At 38.9% G+C, this 19,070-nt stretch overlaps 1 protein-coding gene across 1 annotated transcript in view; it reads right to left on the bottom strand.

Moving 5' to 3' along the window:
- The window catches only part of CLASP1 (cytoplasmic linker associated protein 1), a 348,219-nt gene that overhangs the window by 162,891 nt on the left and 166,258 nt on the right, over positions 1-19,070 (bottom strand). The window contains exons 9-14 of the mRNA XM_075530220.1: positions 14,405-14,557; positions 12,108-12,181; positions 10,708-10,800; positions 6,484-6,629; positions 4,256-4,391; positions 2,936-3,006 (exon numbers count right to left, since the gene is read on the bottom strand). Of these exons, the coding sequence (XP_075386335.1) occupies positions 2,936-3,006; positions 4,256-4,391; positions 6,484-6,629; positions 10,708-10,800; positions 12,108-12,181; positions 14,405-14,557 (673 nt within the window). The remainder of the gene's footprint in view (positions 1-2,935; positions 3,007-4,255; positions 4,392-6,483; positions 6,630-10,707; positions 10,801-12,107; positions 12,182-14,404; positions 14,558-19,070) is intronic.

The raw sequence follows: 19,070 nt of genomic DNA, 5'->3' as shown, positions 1-19,070 counted from the left end.
AGCAGAACATAGGAAATAAGCAACAAAGAGCTAGGCTAAGGGAAGCATTAATAAAAATTATTTTCCAAAACAACAAGATATTTATTTAAAATTTTATTAATAAAATTTATTTTCCAAAACAATGAAATATTGCTTTCTTGTGATGTATATTAATCTGATACGTGCGGCTCTGCTGTTGTGAATGATTATTATTGAAAGCTTTATGTTATCCCTAATTCACAACGTGTAAATAGTGTGCAGTCACTAAGAGTTTAATCTGCACAAGTTAACAATTCATGTATTGCAGTTCCTAGCTGCATATGATTTCCTTTTCTCAACAGTGTTTCAAGTTCTCTACCATTTGCTAAATTAACGACATCAAATGAATTATACCACAGGGGGATGATTAACAGAAAGTGGCAATGATATCTCTAAAGCAAACCAGAAACATATATAAACCATGTATAGCTATGAATGGATGTTTGGTTCACACTCAATTCTAGACCCAAAGGTAAGAACAATTGGTTCTAATGACATGGCCCTGCTTGGCGCTCACCCTCATGAAGAGATCACTGACTACCTGGGTGCGATTCAGAAACAAGATGGTGCCCAGTGATCAGAAAGAATAGCATGTAAGGTCTTAAAACAACCAGTAACCTCAATGAAAGATCAACTAAGGCAGTGGTTCTCAACCCGTGGGGCGCAACCCCTGGGGGGGTCCGAGTGACCCTTTCACAGGGGTCACACCTAAGACTGTCAGAAAACACTCTATTTCACATGGTCTTAGGAACCAAGACACCACTCCTCTATCTGTCTCCAGGGAGGTCTACCCACATGCAGATCCGCCCACATACGAGTATCTGATGTGAAGACCATGCTTCCAGACAAAATTTCACTCAGTTGCAATTGGAACTAAATATTTCACAATATATAATTACGTATTGTTTTTGTGATTACTCACTATGCATTATGTTCAATTTTTCATAATGAAAACTATATTTGCATTATGAAATATAACAGCAGCAAAAAATAATTTTATGGTTGGAGGTCACCACAACATAAAGAGTCGAGGCATTAGGAAGGTTGAGAACCACTGAACTAAGGCCACATGGAACAAGCACACCAGCCAGTATGATCCAAGGATGTAAGTAAATACTGAAACCCAGATTCAAAGGAAGGAATGGTATCAGAGCTTAAATTGTGAACACCTGGCTTGCAGGAGTCTATAGACGATATTAGGGACCAAAAATGCACTTGCGGGGTCCCCACATGGACTAAGCCTTTCTGTAAATTTCCATAGTTGAGGGATGTGGGGAGCGCCTTGCTATTAGAGGGGAGCATGCTAAAGCTGATCATGGAAGACATGGCTAAGTTAAAATGCAATTTGGACCAATTTAAAAGTCGTTTTCAGTTAAAAGAAGTGAAGGGAAGGAAACACACATGCTTTCAACCTCTGGTGACTTCCCTCTGACCGTGGACTTGGGGTATGAACGGCTTGCTGTCAGGCAAAGTGCATTGGAAAGTGAATGACTACAGATGCAGTCAGATGAAAATGTACAATCTTACCTTTTTGATCTCTCTTTTCACACATTTCAAATTTGTTCTAGTTTTTAATATTTTCTGGTTTCTTTTCTATCTATTATGGTTTTTATTATTGCTAGTTATAAATCTAGAGACACAGCAAATGGATTAATGGTTTCTTGGTATGACGAGAAGCTGGGGGATATGCAGAGGTGTAATAAATACAAGAATGAAGAAATCGTTCAAAAATTGATTATGATGATGACTGTACAACTCTTCTTAATAGGAATTACTGAATTCTTTGTGAATTACATGACAATAAGACTGCTAAAAACCCAAAAAAAAACCCCAAAACTCTTTCCTTGGGATAAGATCAAATGGGATTTCAGAAATGCTGTCCAGATAGATCTGCTGTTAATCTGCTCGATAAGGGTTCCCAACACTGCACACTGAGATGCTTTAACAGCTTTCATGAGTTCCCGGAAGACCCAGATATGTTGTATGAACTGATATTTTGCAGAAGGTGGTCCACATATTTTAAAAGACTCTAATTTAACAGCCAAGCATCAGTAATTTAAGCTAAAAAACCAAAGTCCTTATTCCAAATGTGATGAACAAGCTCATCAGAACACAAGACAAGACAGAGATTTGGGAGCAAAGCCCTAGCTAGTTCTACCCAGTTTACATCTTCTGTGTCTCCCGTATCTGTTTCAGTAGATCCAGATAATGGGCCAGGATTCTTATTGCCAGAAATCACTAGCAGAAGACACAAATAACATACACCGCCATTCCACCCAATACAGTATTAAATTGCTATTTGGCGTTGCTAGTTGATTCAGATTCGTGACCACCGTGTGGGCAACTGAGAAGAACTGCTCCACAGGGTTTCCGTGGCTGTCATCTTAATGAGCGCGTATCACGCACTCGCTGCCATCGTGTCGATTCCGACTCCTAGCAACCCTCTAGGGCAGAGCAAAACTGCCCGTGGGGAAGCCTCCTCTTTCCCATGAGAGCAGATACCCAGGCCGTTTCTCTGTGATGACTCTCAATGAGGTTCGTTGCCAACCTTAGGTCAGCATCCAACACAAACCATTTGTGCCACCTGGGAACCTTCATAGTAAATGACTGTCACCAGTGTCTGTGATATTTATTTTCACATGTGGTGCCTTTACTCAGGGAGCATTAAAGAAAGATCCTCTCCTTTATCTCTCCACACCAATGCCCAGCTCCGTCACACATGCACATACATTCATACAAGTAACAACATAGGAGAGCTTGTAAGATTTCACTTTGCAGAAAATTTAGATAGTGATCTTTGAACTAAAACACCTTTACAGCCTAAATAATATTTCAAATTATTTAAACCTTAAATATTAAAAATTACTTAATTTTTTTCTATGGAGGAAAATGGTTTGTTTTGATTTTTAAAAATTACCTTCTAACTGCGACAGACTTAGAGGTACAGTTGCTTGTTATGACAGGTATTAGCCTAGGGATGTGTGTGTGCTGTAAATAAAAACAAAAAACAGATGTACATTTGAAAACCTACTAAAAAATAAACAAAACTACACAACTGTTTCCTTGAAGCAAATATACATTTAGGTGAGTATTTCACAAAGTTTTAAAAGTGGAGTTTAAGTTAGCTGAGAGTTTTAAAGAATACATCATGAAAATACATAAACACATAAAAAGACATCATGAATTTTGCATTACTTGGCACCAATATATTTTGGACATTGCTTCCATAAAAAGCCAAAAATGGTGTTTGGTTTCAGTAGGAAGAGCAAACAGTAAAAATTAACCCACAGAAACAGGAATATATAAATTTCAGTTGTATAGATTTTAGTTAACATATAAAATTAATAAAATATAAGCATATGTATTAGTTAAAATCACCATACCCGAGTTTTAAGGGTTGCTTCAAGGAAAAAAGGATTTGAAGGTGGGTGGGAATGAGATAGGAAACTGGCATTTTTCACTTTCATTTCAGTTTTTGAAAATGTACACATAAATTACTTGGACAATTTAAATCTAAATAAATAAGTACTTGTAAACATAACTGGATACTTCTCTCTTTGCTTGTGTGCAATTAATTAAGACTTTCATATGCACAATCAACACATAGTTAAAATGAAGTGACTGTGTATTAAGGGGAAGAATAGAAATGATGCCTGGAGGGATTTTAAAAAAAAGACTCAACACTGAGAAGTAGATGCAGATGTTCAAATAAATATGAAAACCAATGGGAACACACCCATCGTTCACATTAAGGAAGACACAATGGTCATCTGCTATAGTGAAGTGGGTGAAAGGAAGTATTTATACACAGCATTCCAACAATGGCTATATATTTTAAGACATGGGAAATGTAGGATAACATGGGCAGTCGTCGTTTCTTACATCCTAGACTTACATTCATTTCCTTCCTTATGCTTTTATTTCGCAAACTGTATCCTATTACGGCCAAAAGGGACAATCACAGTAATGGAAAAAACATCTCAGAGGAGCCCTGGTGGTATGGTGGTTACGCTTTGGGCTCCAATCTGAAAGGTGAGCAGTTCAAAGCTGCTCCGTGGGAGAAAGATGGGGCTTTCTACTCCCATAAAGAGTTAGAGTCTCAGAAACTCACAGGGGGGCAGTTCTCCCCTGTCCTCTGAGTCAGCATCCAAGTAATTGTAATGGGAGTTTGAGAATATTCTTTGTAACCACTATTTAGACCTTGTTTATTACATACATAACCCCAAAACATACTTACACGGATGATTAACCTAACAGCTACAACACCAGATGTGGCCATGATTTTGGCACTGTTTGGAATTAAATTAAAGATAGTTGGCATAATGGCTTCAGCTCCATGGTCAAACTTGTTCCCCAGAACTGATGACAGATGCCTGTAAGAATAAGGAAATACTGCACTGTAGAGTTCAACTTCTTACTAGAACTGAAGCAGAGAACCTTCTAAACATCTTAGAATTTTCATTGAAACTTACCTAGGAGTAACGGACATGGGAAAGAGTCCCATGATCCCTGGTCTTTTACTTTAAGATGTTAAAACAAACAAACACACTAGCAATGTGCATGCAGAAGAACAGAACTTGGCAAAAGCCATTACCATATATACTCGAGTATAAGCCGACCTGACTATCCGCCGAGGCACCTAATTTTCCCACAAAAACTGCATTAAAAATATTCTGGAAAAACTCTGCTTATACAAGAGTAAATGTGGCAACCCAAGAAGGTTTATTTAAAAAAGAACTAAAACATCAAAAGCACAACTTAAAAATTGTCTTCAAATAGCCAAAAATAAATTAATTAATCATATACAAATAAACTATAAATCTGAAAATAATTCCAGACCTTTTTCTTTTGTACTTTTTTTTCACATGTAATATTCATGCTTCAATAATCTTATGTAGCCATAACTATTAACATAAACAATTTCACTTATTGCTTCTGCTTTGATATTGACACAATTTAAAATACAAATTTAAGCTTTAAACACGGGTATGGTTCTAATTTGCATAAAGTTTAACTGCAGTATAGTCTGAAGCTGGCCTAAACTTGTATTAATGTCCTGTTCTCAACGGTGTTTTACATTCTTTGCTATGGGCTGAGGTGATGACACGCTCAATGCCCTAACAGGAGGGTCTATACTGTTCTTGGTCATAAATGATAATAGCTATCTAATGTAAAGCAGAGACATACACAAAGCATTGATACCTGAATGGATTTGGGGCTCACACTTCATTCTAGATCCAATCTAAGAACAATTGGTTCTTGTGACATGGCCCTGCTGGAATAATCACCCTCCCGAAGAGATCACTGAAAATATGGGTGCTATAGCAAAACAAGGTTCAGAAACCAGATGCCGCCCAGCTATCACAAAGAACAGCATGTAGCTCTTAAAGACTTGTCTTCAAACAAGCAGCTACTAAGGGAGGGATCAGCTAAGTCCACCTGGAGCAAGCACACCAGCCTGTGTGATCAAAGGACTGTAAATGATAAACTCCAAATCGGGAGGAGAGAATAGTGTCAGAGCTTAAAATGTGAATACTTGGTTTGCAGGAGTCTCTGGATGACGGTGGAAACCACCCGGTGGAAACCCAAAATCCATGTAAAGGGTCTGCACGTGGAGTAAGCCTCCAGTGAATGGCCTTATCAGACAGAGAGTATTGTAAAGTTTATGATGGCAGATGTGTTTGTGTTAAAGGGTAATGCTTTATCATCTGATATCCCTTTGACCCATTTTAAAGTTGTTTCAAATGTTAACATTTTCTGCTTCCTTTTTTATTGAGGTGTTTCAATGTTTTGTGTAGTCACTGCTGTTGGGTTTGTTTCTTGGATGATTTACTGTAGAATGAATCCAGGACAGGTCCATCTGCAGAGACAGTAACTGGACTGACAAGTGCCTGGGGGCATGGCAGGGGAGGGTGGGGGGATAACAACAAAGAGCATGAGAAGAAAATGGGCTGAAACTGATTTGTGGTGATGACTGCCGAAATCTGAATAGGTTTTAAGAATTAAACTGCATGATACGTAAAGTATATAGCAATAAAACTATTTAAAAATTAAAAAAAACTTTACTGCAAGATACTACTTTAACTTGAATTTCAAAGTTATAGCACTTTCTAAAAACAAACAAGCAAAAATTCTGACAATCATGCTATATCCAACCTGTTCAATGACAGGTGATAATTTTATACCATTTCATTTTTCTATCATCTATCTATCTCTATCTCCTATATATAACTGCTAAAAGCATTAACTAGAATGTTGAGAAGTATGCTATTGGCTAAAATACAGTAAAAGCTCTGTGAGACTTTATAAAAATGGACAGAAAATCTTGTAACAATACCAGTAGAAGTGTAATCGGAATGGATCTTGAGACTTTGCATTAAAAGATCCATCTGCCCCAATCTCTGAACCCTCAGTGAAGCACTCTGGCAAGGTTCTATTGTGATATAGGAGAATTGCAGTTCTTACCCCAACGTGATACAAGCTTCCCGCACTACCTGAGACCGCAGATCCTTAGCAGATAGTTTAAAGGCTCCATCCAAGAGACGCAAGTGTTGAAAGAAGTTATCATAGTCAGCAGCACCAGCCAAAAGTAATGATCGAATCTTTTTTAGCTGATGGCAGAGAGAAAATGAGGATCGACAAATTCTTAAAACAGTACATACATCTTCTCCTTGCTTATTAACTATATCATCTGCCATTTCATATTTACAACAATAGCAAAAAAGAAAATCCACGATCAACGATTTTGAGCATTAACGATGTATGCTTGGCAGTAACAGACATGGACGTGCAAGGAAACAATCCTGGCTATGAAACAAAGTTATGCACCAGCCTGGATGGGTCATAGTTCTGAGTAGTTTGGCAAGCACATAATGACGCAGCCGTCTTCCATATCTGATATGTGATGTGATCCTGCTCATTTACGGGTAATGCAGATTAAACACACTATGCTGCTTAGTGAAGAGGGTGAGCCGAATAAGACAGTGTCAAGCTGGTTCTGCGGCACAGCGACCCCACAACAGAACAAGCACGTCTGGTCCCGTGCCTTCTTATGTTTGAGCGCACTGTGATTGCCACTGTGTCAATCCCGCACATCCAGGGGCTCCCTCTTTTTCACTGCCCCTCCACTGTAACAAGCATGATCTCTGCTGATTACATGTCCATAGTATGTGAGACAAAGTCTCACTCTCCTTGCCGCTAAGGAGCATTCTGGCCGTACTGTTCTTAGTCAGATTTGTTTGTTCTTTTGGCAGTACATGGTACTTTCAAGATTTTACATCATAGTTCAAATGCATCGATTTTTCTTCATTCTTCCTTATTCAGTGTCCGACTGTCACATGCATGTGAGGCAATTGAACACTGTGGCTTGCATCATGTGCACTTTGTTCCTCAGAGTAACATACCTGCTTTTCAACACTTGAAAGAGGTCTTGTGCAGCAGATTTACCCAACGCCATGTGTCATTTGGTATCCTGACTGTTGGTTCTTCTTTTTGTAAAATCATTTTATTAGGGGCTCTTACAGCCCTTGTAACATTCCCTACATCAATTGTATCAAGCATATTTGTACATACGTTGCCATCATCATTTCCAAAACAGTTTCTATTTGAGCCCTCCCTCCCCCTTGACTATTGTTTCCATGAGCATTTATTGTGGATCCAAGCAGGATGAATTTCATGGCAACTTAATAAGGTTGTTACTGAGCCTTTTTCCAATGCCAATGCTGAGTAGTTCTTCACATAATCCAGTTTCTCTGATGATTTTTTTATGGTGAAGACACACAACTCTGATACACAACATTTCTAATTTTAAACCATGTGCTATTTCCCTGTTCTGTTCACAAAACTGTCTTTTGACACATGTACAAGTTCTGAAGGGTCACAATGATGGGTTCTGAAATTCCATTATTCCCCATGAGCCACACAGTCGATGAAACACCAGTAAACATTTTTGGGGTATTCTTTCTCTGCTTTCAGCCAAGAGCCATCTGATGTCAGCTAGGCTATCCCTTGTGCCACATCCTCTTTGGAATCCACCGCAAACCTCTGGCAGCTCTCTGTCAATGTACTGATACAACTGTCGTTGGGTGATCTTAAGCAAAATTCTACTTGCATACAATATCAATGATATTGTTCTCTAATTTGAGCATTCTGTTTGGGTCACGTTATTTTAGAATGGGTATCCTCTAGTTAGATGGCCAAGTAGCTGCTTTCCAAATTTCCTGGCATAAATGAGCACGTGCTTCCCGCGCTTCATTAGCTTCTTGAAATATTCCGATTGGGAGTCCATCGATTCCTGGAGGCTTGTTTCGAATGCTTTCAACGCAGCTTGAATTTTTCCCTTCGGTGGCATTAGTTCTTGCTCATCTGCTACCTCCTTAAATGGTTTTCAATTATTGCAGCCTGGGGCTTGAAATTCTCTTGAGTTCTTTCAGTTTAAGATAGGTTGAGTGTGGTCTACCTTTTTCTTTTCTATTTCTAGGTCTTTGCACATTCCATTATAATATTTGATTTGTTTTCTCAAGCTGATTTGTCTTGGCTACTCTATGATTAAGAGCGAGTTTCAGAGTCTTCTGACATCCACTTTGACCATTTCTTCCTTCTCTCCATCTTTCTTGTCCTTTGCTTTCTTCATGAATGATGCTCTTGATGTCCTCTGACAGCTCATCAGGTCTTCTGTCATTCGTGTTCAAGGCTTCAAATCTGTTCTTCCGCTGCTCTCGAAATTCAAATGGGCTGGACTTGAGGTTGTACTTTGTTTCTCATGGACTTGCTTTCATTTTCTTCAGCTTTAACCTGTGCTTACATATGAGAAATTGATGGGTTTTTCCACAGTCAGCGCCTGGCGTGGTTTTAACGGCTGATATTAAACTTCTCCATGGTCTCTTCCCACAGATATGCCAATTTAATTTCTATGTATTCCATCTGGAGAAGTCCACATGCATAATTGCTGTCTGTGTTATTGTAAAAATATATCTGCAATTAAGCCCTCGGTCTCACAATATTCCATCAGGAAATCTCCAACTTCAATTCTATCTCTAACAAGTCTGTATTTTCCAACTACTGCTCCTTCCGGTTTCCAACTTTTGCATTCCAATCACCACATAATAATGATCAATGCATCTTGACTGCATGTTTGATCAATTTCACACTGAAGATGTGGGTAGGCTTCTTCAATCACCTCATCACTAGCTTTTGTGTTTGGCGTATAAAATTAAATAACGGTTGTATTGATTGGATTTACTTGCATGAAGATAAGATATTAATCTATCACAAATAGTATGTACGTCATAATAGATCTTGAAATGTCCTTTTTGACAATAACTGCAAAGCCATTTGTCTTGATTGTGTCATTCCTGGTACAGTAAACCATATGGTTTCTGATTCAAAATAGCTAACTAATATCAGAACACTTCAGCTCACTAATGCCTAGAACATTGATCTTTATACGTTCCATTTCATTTGTAAAGAATCCCACTTTCCGAGATTCACACTGCATACACTCGAGTTCTGAGTCTAAATTGATGTGTACAGTTGTTTCTTCTCATTTGAGCTGTGACCCATCAGCAAATGGAGGTCCCAAAGGCTTTGACTCCGACAGGCTTCGCTCCATCGCATCATCACGGTCACCTACTTAGAGAAGGCAGCTTTACCTCAATCATATTTTGAGTGCCTTCCAGACTGAGGGGTACAATCTGCTACCAATGTCGTGCTTCTATTCATGAAGTCTTCAGTAACTGTGAAAGGTTTTGATGCTATCCAATCGTTTTTGAGTGGTTAATTCCTCTGAAGTAGATAGCCTATTCCTTCTTTGTAGCTAATTCTTAGTCTCGGCTGAACCCTGTTCACCTTGGGTGACAATTCTGGCATTTAAAGTCCTGGTGACTTATCTTCCAGCATCACAGCAACGCACAAGGCGCCACCGTATGACAAACTGACAGAGGAATGGTGGTACAGAATAATGAAAGTCCTCAAATAAAATAGAAATCAACTTCAAAGTTCAAATGACACAATAATAGTTCTACCCAAAAGGATTAAGTCAACAAATACGATGTAATATACTGAATAAATCTATGCATCACAAATAATATAAAATATACCTCAATGTAATACATATTCTACAAAATGTGCTATTTTAATTTGTCATTCTGCCAATGAAAACTAAACTAAAAAAAAACCACTCACTTTAATGCTCAGCTAAGTTAGATTTTATTAAGGCACATTTTAAAAGAGGGGCACACCTTTTTAGCAAGTGATAAGAACAAAGAAAGAAAAATGGGCAAACACAAAATCAAATTGTTAATAGGACAGACACAGTCCATAGTTAAACCACTGTTAAGCGAGTAGCATATAAATAAGTCAGTAAATTGCTCAATTTAAAAAATGTAAATGACCACTTTAATATTATCTTTACTACTTTTATGGAAAAAATTCACTGTGACCAGAGACTCTTCTCAAGTGATGCCACTGGGTGCACTAACTCAGAGCAAGTTGCTGGAAGCTTGCCTAATATGGAAAATGAGTACTCCGAAAGCTCCTCCCAGCAGAGCTTTTTTCCCAGGGTTTTTTGGATACCCCTTCATTCCAATTTAAAGGCCACTAAAGGTTCAACAGCATTACAATTTATAAGGAAATACTGGGAATATTTAAATAAGTTGAATGAAATGTAATCACATATATTCTATGACTTACAGCATTTACTCTTTGCTCCCAATCATGCTTGTCATCAGATAATATTTCCCTAATTTTGTTTATGGATTCCTCAAGGTCTCGGTTGGAATAAATCTGCAAACAGAGTTAATTTACAATCAAAATTAGGAAATTTACAGAATAAACAAAGATTGCTATGGAATTACATATTGTCAAGTTCAACAAACGAACTGATTGAACTTTTAAGAAGTATTAACATTCTCAAAAGATTTTGATGAATATGAGCTGCTTTCCTGGTGTGAGTGTGCACCCTAGGTTTTATGTCCATATGCAGATAACCCGCCATGCCCACATAGCTTAGCTATAAACTTTAAGCGTAAGAAGATAAAGAAATTTGAAAGGGAATCGTCAATGGTGCGTATAGTATCTGCTACTCTTATTAGGTGCCATCGAGTAACTTCTGGCCCAGAGTGACCCCACTGCACAATCGAACAAAATACTGCCCCGTCCTGTGCCACTCTCACTATTGTTCCTGTGCTTGAGCCAATTGTTTCAGCACGGGGTCGATCCATCACCTTGAAGGTCTCCTTCCTCTTCGCTGCCCCTCTACTTTACCAAGCATGGTGTCCTTATTTTCTCTCCTAACACGTCCACGCTATCCAAAAATGTGCCATCCTGTCCTCTAAGGAGCACTCTGGCCATATTCTTTGCAAGACAGATCAGGTTGTCTTTTTAGAAGTCCATGGCACTGTCAATATTATCTCCCTGTTACTCTTAGCATCATCTGTAACACCTCATGAGAGCTGTAACTCCAAAGACTTTTAATTTACTTCCACAACTTATCTATGAGACGCTGTTATCAGCTGCCATTCAGGCGGTTTCAACTATGCACAACAGGACAAAGCACTGCCCAGTCCTATAGCATCCTCACAACTGCTGTTAGGTTCGAGCCCACTGTTCCAGCCATGTTCTCAATCCACCTCCTTGGACAGTCTTCCCTACGGATTAGTCTCTCCTGATAACATGTCCCAAATATGTAAAACAAGGTCTTGCCATCCTCATTCCAAAGGGGCATTCCAGGAGTACTTCTTCCAAAACTTTCACATAAAACAAAGCAAAACAGATTCACTATCATCACGTAAAAGGTGGTTTTGAACTGCTGACCTTGAAGTTAGTAGCCCAATGTAACCAATATATAACCAGGTCAAAAGGGAGATCAAATGGTAAGCTGTTGCATTTTAACCTAACTACATCTGCCATCATCGACTGTCTGTGTCTAACAGCAAGACTATAACATCCTGGATTATGGTCAGAGGGATTCACTGGAGGCTGACTCAAGGTACTGACCCTGAAAATGGATTTTGGGCTTCCACCATCATCGACAGCCGCTGGCAAACCACAGTCTACCCTCTTTTCAGTAATTCTCAAACATGCTCACTCACCTGAACTACAGGTACATCATCGAATGCTTTAATAAAATCCTCTTCATCGACAGCACCAGCTCCTTCTTTTGTAGCTGTAAAAAAGATTAATTTTTTAAAAATGACAGTATAACAAGAAATGAATAAAATACACTGCAGGAGTATGAATATATATAATCAATATACAATTCTATCAATCTTAGCTCAAAAGTCATCTAGATAGATTACTTCGGCTGTTAGGTATAACGTACTTAGATGATTTATACTGGATTACATATAAAACTTGATATAATTCTAATGGACAGATATAACATATGTGTTAGTCTGGGTACTTTAGTCTGGGTACATATGTGTTAGTCTGGGTACTAAACAAATGTATACATTAAGAACACATCAAGAAAACATCCCAACCCAGTGCTGCCCAAACCCACAAGTCCAACATTAACCCATATGTCCTACACCAAGGCACAAAGTCCTCCTCCATCTCATAAAACAAACACAATGATGCTGACTGTAGGAGGAAAGCCGAGTCAGTGAATGTGTAAACATCTCAGCACTGGCAGGGGTCTCCACATGGCTGCTCCAGCACCCAGGGCTGCATCGGGGTAGGTCCATGCAGCTTCTCCTTGGGGATATCTTGAGAAACTGAGCCTTGCCAGTTGAAGCAGGGAACTGGCTAAGGCAGCTGCACCCTGGTCTGACCATCACAAGGCAAAGAGACCTGAGAACTCGAAAGGCGAGGCTCACCGAGCCATTTACCTCTCCGCCCTTCATTAAACTCACATGTGTTTATCGGCCAGGTTGGCACAATAAACTTTATCAACATATGAAAAAAACCTATATTCTTTAAGGAATAAAGTGGATTATGTTATTATAAGAATCTAGCCTATGAAATTTATAAAAGATTCAAACAAGGAATGGCAAGGAATTTAATAGCTTCATTTCAGTCTTTTTATACTCCGTGGTTTAAATTCAGGAAAGGTGTGTGTCTGGGTCAGGGTTGTATCCTCTAACCATCCATATTCAATCTCCATGCTGAGCACATCATTAAGGAAACTAGACTATATGAAGAACATGGCATCAGAATTAGAGGAAGGTTTATTAACAACCTGCAGATACAGATGAAACAACCTTACTTGCTGAAATTTAGGAGGACCTCAGGCACTTGCAGTTGAAGACAAGGATTACAGCCTTCAGTAGGGATTACAATTCAATGTAAAAAAGACCAAATCGGTAAAAATCGCGATAAATGAAGAAAAGGTTGAAGTTGTCAAGGATTTTGTGTTTCTTGGACCTATAATTAAAGTTCCTAGAAGCAGCATTCAAAAGACACACTGTATTAGGTCTCAGGCCTGTGGGTTGCAATCCTATTGGAGGTTGAACAACCCTTTCACAGGGATTGCCCGATTTATAACAGTAGCAAAATTACAGCTATGACGTACCAACGAAAATAATTATGGTTGGGGCGTCACCACAACATGAGGAACTGTATTAAAGGGTCGTGACATTAGGAAGGTTGAGGTTGAGAACCACTGCATTAGGTAACTCTGCTCTACAATACTTCTTTGGAGTACTGAAAAACAAGGATGTTACTTTGAGGACTAAGGTACACTTGAGCATGTGAAAGTTGGACACAGATTAAGGAAAACCAAACAAGAATCGATCCATTTAAATTGCAATGCTGGAGAATACTGATACCACCATGCACTGCTAAAAGGACCAACCACTCTGTACTGGAAGAAGCGGGACAAGAGAGCTCCTTAGAGGCCAACGTGGAGAGAATGTGTCTTACACATTTTTGGGGACATGTTGTTAGGAGAGACCAGTCCCTAGAGAAGAACATTCATGCTTATGGTAGTGAAAAAGAAAAGGGCCCTCAATGAGATGGATTGACACAGTGGCTGCAACAGTGAGTGCAGGGATAGGAACAACTGTGAGGATGACACAGGAAAGGGCACTGTCTGGTCCTGTTGTGCACAGGTCCAAATGGGTCGGAACCAACTTGAAAGCACCTAACAACAACAACATAAAAATATTTCCATTTCCTTGAACTCATAATGGTGTCATCTTTTCTTTTATGTTTGACTGCCAATTTCCCCTAAAAAGATGACTGAATTACTTGTTCTAAGACGAGATTTAACATTAAGAATTTTTAAAGTTTATGGAAAAATGATAATTAAAACAATGTAATATTTTTGTTACCTATTGGAACCTTTTAAAAGTTATAAATGAACTGTTATTAGATTTATCTTTTGTCTCTATTTTTAAAAGCTGGTATCACTAGCCCCAAAACACCACTGAGAGCCAAGTCGTCTTACCTGACGACTTGGACCCAAGAGCCGATGACCCAAGCCGGCGAGTAGTTCCCATTCCAATGTTTCTCCGTGAACTTGGAGGAGCCTTAGAAGATGTAGAACTGGCAGAAGAAGGCCTGTTACCATCCACGGAATCTTCATCATCAAAATTTTTATCTGAAGAATAGGCACAAAAATTATCAAAACAAGAGAACTTAAAATATTAATTAAATTTATAGATCATTGGTTTGCCTGCTCTTTTTACAAATAAGGCAGCTATTAGGGAAAATCCAAAATAAAATAGCAAAGACGTTTCTTTCATATATCTAGAATGTTCTCCTACCCAACTCTTAGAAAATGGGGAAAATATAAAAAAGAAATAATCCTTAAATAAAAACCCTTCAAAATAAGTTTGTCATATTCCTGACCATTTTTCATGTGTATTTCAGTAAAAGCTAAAGTGAGATTATATGTAATATTAAAGTAGTATTTTTCCAACTAACATGTCAATTTTTCCGGTATGATGAAATATCTTCCAGAAACACCATTTTAATAGTTATATAGGATTTTATAATGGGAGAATTCCACATTTGTAGTACTCCTACAACAAACACCTTCAATAATATAATTTAATTGAGTATATATTTGGTGTAAGACAAATAATTCCTAAAGTACTATTAATACTCTGAGAAAGAGTGTAGTTGCCAAGTTCATCTTCTGAAGTCATATAAATATATACTTCTGGCAGTTCAAAGTGACCATTTTACCAGACACTTTAGCCAGAATTATATTTGATACTATAATCCATTTACTAAGCAAAAACATCTTTTATGTTGCATTTTTTGGAGTTGAAAATTTTTCATAAGTTAACTAATTTCAAAAGCATCTGAGCATATTTTTACATTCTAAGCATAATTTAGCACCAATAGCTTGCACTTGAAGAAATGTTAAAGAAAAGATCTTCTGGCCAAAAGAAAATGACCACAGACAGAAAATTGGACTTATTTTACATAAGGAAGTAATAATAAGTATTAAGTATATAGAAAACATTTCCTTTATATTTATTTTTAAAATGTCTACAGCAAAAACGACAACTACTTCCCAGCATATCACCCAAGACTTAGTTTTTAATTTTTCACGTTGTCTCAGTATCAAAGATTTTCATATTTTCTCAGATGTTCTGATGGACAGAGAAAATGTACTTGTTACATTTAACACTTAAGCAACTTTATAAAAATGTAGTAGTAGCGCAATTACAATATATATTGCTGTACTAGATGCCACATAGGTAACTGTAAGGAAGATATAGCACAAAAAAGCCATTAAGAAAATGGAAGCTTGGAGACTTCCGGGAAGATGGCGCCTGAGTAACACATACCAAAGGGACTCCACAGAAATCAGCCCAGGAGAGTTACTAAGAGGGAAATTCAACACTGCTGGATTTCAGGAGCATCATAAAGATAAGCAGGCACAGATCCACAGGGATTTGAGGGGCTGAGGGATTTTGGCTTACCACAGTGGAGGCCAGTGACGGCTTGACCTTAGTCCCGCCATTGTCTTGGCCGGAGCCGGGACCATGTGGAGCTGGTGCAGGGACTTTATCTAAACACAGCCACAGCTTGCCCCCACCTCAGGGCAGGGATTAAATCCTTGCATCTCACAGGCAGGGATAGGGGCTCAGTTATAGTGTTACTATTGCTCCCTTCTCTTCTCTCCATCCCCCCCAGAGTCTCAGCAGGCTTAGTTTTATTAGTTTTTCCCATTTGTCTCTTCCCCATTCTTTCACATGCCACTGCCGAGTGTCAGGCCACTCCAATTAGCCAAGGGCACTTACGCCTGCCTTCCACCCAGCTAGGTGACCTCCTCCCTGTGCAGCATAACCTGAAGCTGGGGAAAGCATGCCCGCCCTCCACCAAGGCATATCCCACCCAACTTCTGCCCTGAGAATTCCTGCCTGAGTCGTTGGGGGAGCTCCTATTTGTTTTCTGTGGGCCACGTGAATGAAGGAACTTCCTCTCTTCTACCTTCCTTAGTGCCTCACACAGCCTATGGCAGCTCGGCCAACACTCGCCAACATCCCACGCTGTTGCAGTAACCTCTGCCCAACCTCCACAGTGATCAACCTGACCAGAGCAATCCCGCCCACCATTCACGGTGTTCTACACCAAAGAAGGCAAACCACCAGTCTTCTGGGCACTACACTTGAAAGTGAAGCCAGAGGAGGATAAAGTGGTAGTCTAATTCCATAGTGAAATTAGCTGTAGGCAGTTTAAAGAAGCAGTCCAATGAGTCTACGAGAGAGAGAGCCAGTGCTCTTCGACTCCCTGGAAATTGGCACCTGGCTCCTCTAAAACAATGTAATGCAAACAGCAATCAGCTCCAATGACCTCAACAACAAAACAGGAGAAACAAAAGGCAATGGGTGAAGATGTACTGAAGGCAACAAAATGCATAGAGGAAGCATAAATTTTTCTACCACAGAAACAAATTTTCAGAATGCTGCTTGGAGACATACAGAACATGAGGGACAAAGTACAGAAAAAGGATGAAATGATAGAGGAGATAAAGTCCATATATCAAAGAGAAATAAAAGCATTTAGGGAGGAAATAAAAACAGTGGTAGACTCACAGACCTCAAGAATCAACTGGGGGGAGCAGAAAACTGCACCAGTGACTTGGAGGATAGCCAAACAGACTTTAACAAACACAAACAGAATTCTGATGAGATCATTAGAGAAGCAGAAGAAAACCTAAGAGCTATGTCTGATGCTATGAAGAGGTACAACAGCAGAATAATTGGATTACCAGCGAAAGATACAACCAGTAAGCCATCTACAATAGTGAGGAAATTCTTGGAGGAAAACTTCCACAGTTTAACGAATGAAAATCAGGCAACCATTCAGGTGACTGAAAGAAAACCAGCTAGACTGAATCCCAAGATGTCACCAAGGCATAAAAGGAGAGAGTGGAGTAACATATTCTAAAAATTGAAGGAAAACAACAAAAACCCAAGAGTACCCTACACAGCCAAATTATCTATCAAGATAGATGGAGAAGTAAGAGTTTTCCCAGGCAAGGAAAAACTCAAAGAATATGTTAGAAGAAACCCAGCCCTACAAAAGATCATTCCCCGATCCAGTATGGGCAGAAGAACAACACTCACCAAGCATAAATAAGAGACCGCTACATAGAACAACCTTACCCAAAGGGCAACAAAAAGAAAAACAGACCCCTAGATAGCATTAGATTAAGGGTAGAAAGAAGTCAAGAATGATACACACATGCGCACACACAAAAACACACATGCATGTGCGCGACACACTAATAAGAAAGGAAGGTAAGAAAACACCCAGCCCAAAAGGTATAGCATGACGTCACACAATTTGCAGATGGAGTTAATAACCCTGAATATCAATGGACTGAACTCAGGCATTAAAAGACTGAGGACAACAGACTGGCTTAGAAAACACAATCGACAATCTGCTGCCTCCAGGAGACACATCTCAAGATAACAACAAAAAATAAGCTGAGAATCAAAGGTTGGAGAAAGGCATACCAAGCAAACAGCAATTCAAACAAAGCAGGGGTTGCAATCCAAATCTTGGATAAAATTGACCTCAAAGTACTAACTAGAAAGAGATAAGGAGGGACAATATAAAAAGCTCAAAGGAAAGGGAGAAGAACTACTAAGCATTGTAAACATATTCCCCGAATGAGAAACCTGATGAATACGTCAACCAAACACTCCAAAAAATTAAAAAAGATATCAGAGCCTCAACAATTATATAGTGGATGATTTCAATACACCACTCTATGAAAAAGACAGATCACAGGGAAAGAAACTCAACAAGGAGGCTAGAGATCTAAACACTACCATTAGATAATTTGGCCTGATAAGATACTTAGAGAGCTTTTCATTCAAATACAAAAAAAAATACACATTCTTATCAAGCCTACATGGCACATATTCGAAGATACACCACATGCTGGGGCATAAGGCAAATAAACATAAATTTAAGCACATTAATATCATACAGACCTCCTTCTCTGACCACTCTGTGAAAAGGCTGGAAATCAACAAAATGAAGAAAACAAGAGAGAACAATTCGAGGATGAATTACTACTGCAAAAGGCACAGATCATAGATGAAATTAGGAAATTTCTAGAAACCAACGAGAATAAAAACACGACATACCAAAACTTATGAAACACAGCAAAGCCAGTAATCAGAAGAAATTTCATAGCTATACATGCACACCTAAAAAAGGAAAAGAAACTCATGATTGATGTGCTGGCACAAAATTTACAACTAGAGCAGCGTCAGCAGGACAATCCTACTAATAGCAAAAGAGAAGAAATAATAAGTCAGGACTGAGATTCAGGAGAGGGAAAAAAGGAAAACAATGGGAAACATGAATGCTGCTAACAGTTGGTTCTTTGAAAGTATAAACAGACTCAACAGACCTCATGCAAACATAACCAAAAAAAGGAGGGAACAAATTTCAATAACAAGAATGAGGAATGAGAGAGGGGGCATTACAACTGACCCTAATGAACTCAAAAGGATAATCACACAGTGCTACGAAGGACTGTACTCCAAGGAATTCAACAACTTGGAAGACATGGACAAATTATTGGGGGGTGGGGGGTAATTCCTCCCTAGACTATCCCCAAAAGATTTAAAGAATCT

The sequence above is a fragment of the Tenrec ecaudatus genome, chromosome 13, assembly GCF_050624435.1.
Source record: "Tenrec ecaudatus isolate mTenEca1 chromosome 13, mTenEca1.hap1, whole genome shotgun sequence".
Taxonomy (NCBI): Eukaryota; Metazoa; Chordata; class Mammalia; order Afrosoricida; family Tenrecidae; genus Tenrec; species Tenrec ecaudatus.
Note: the sequence above shows the minus strand (reverse complement) of the source record. Positions and strands in the feature narration are given on the sequence as shown.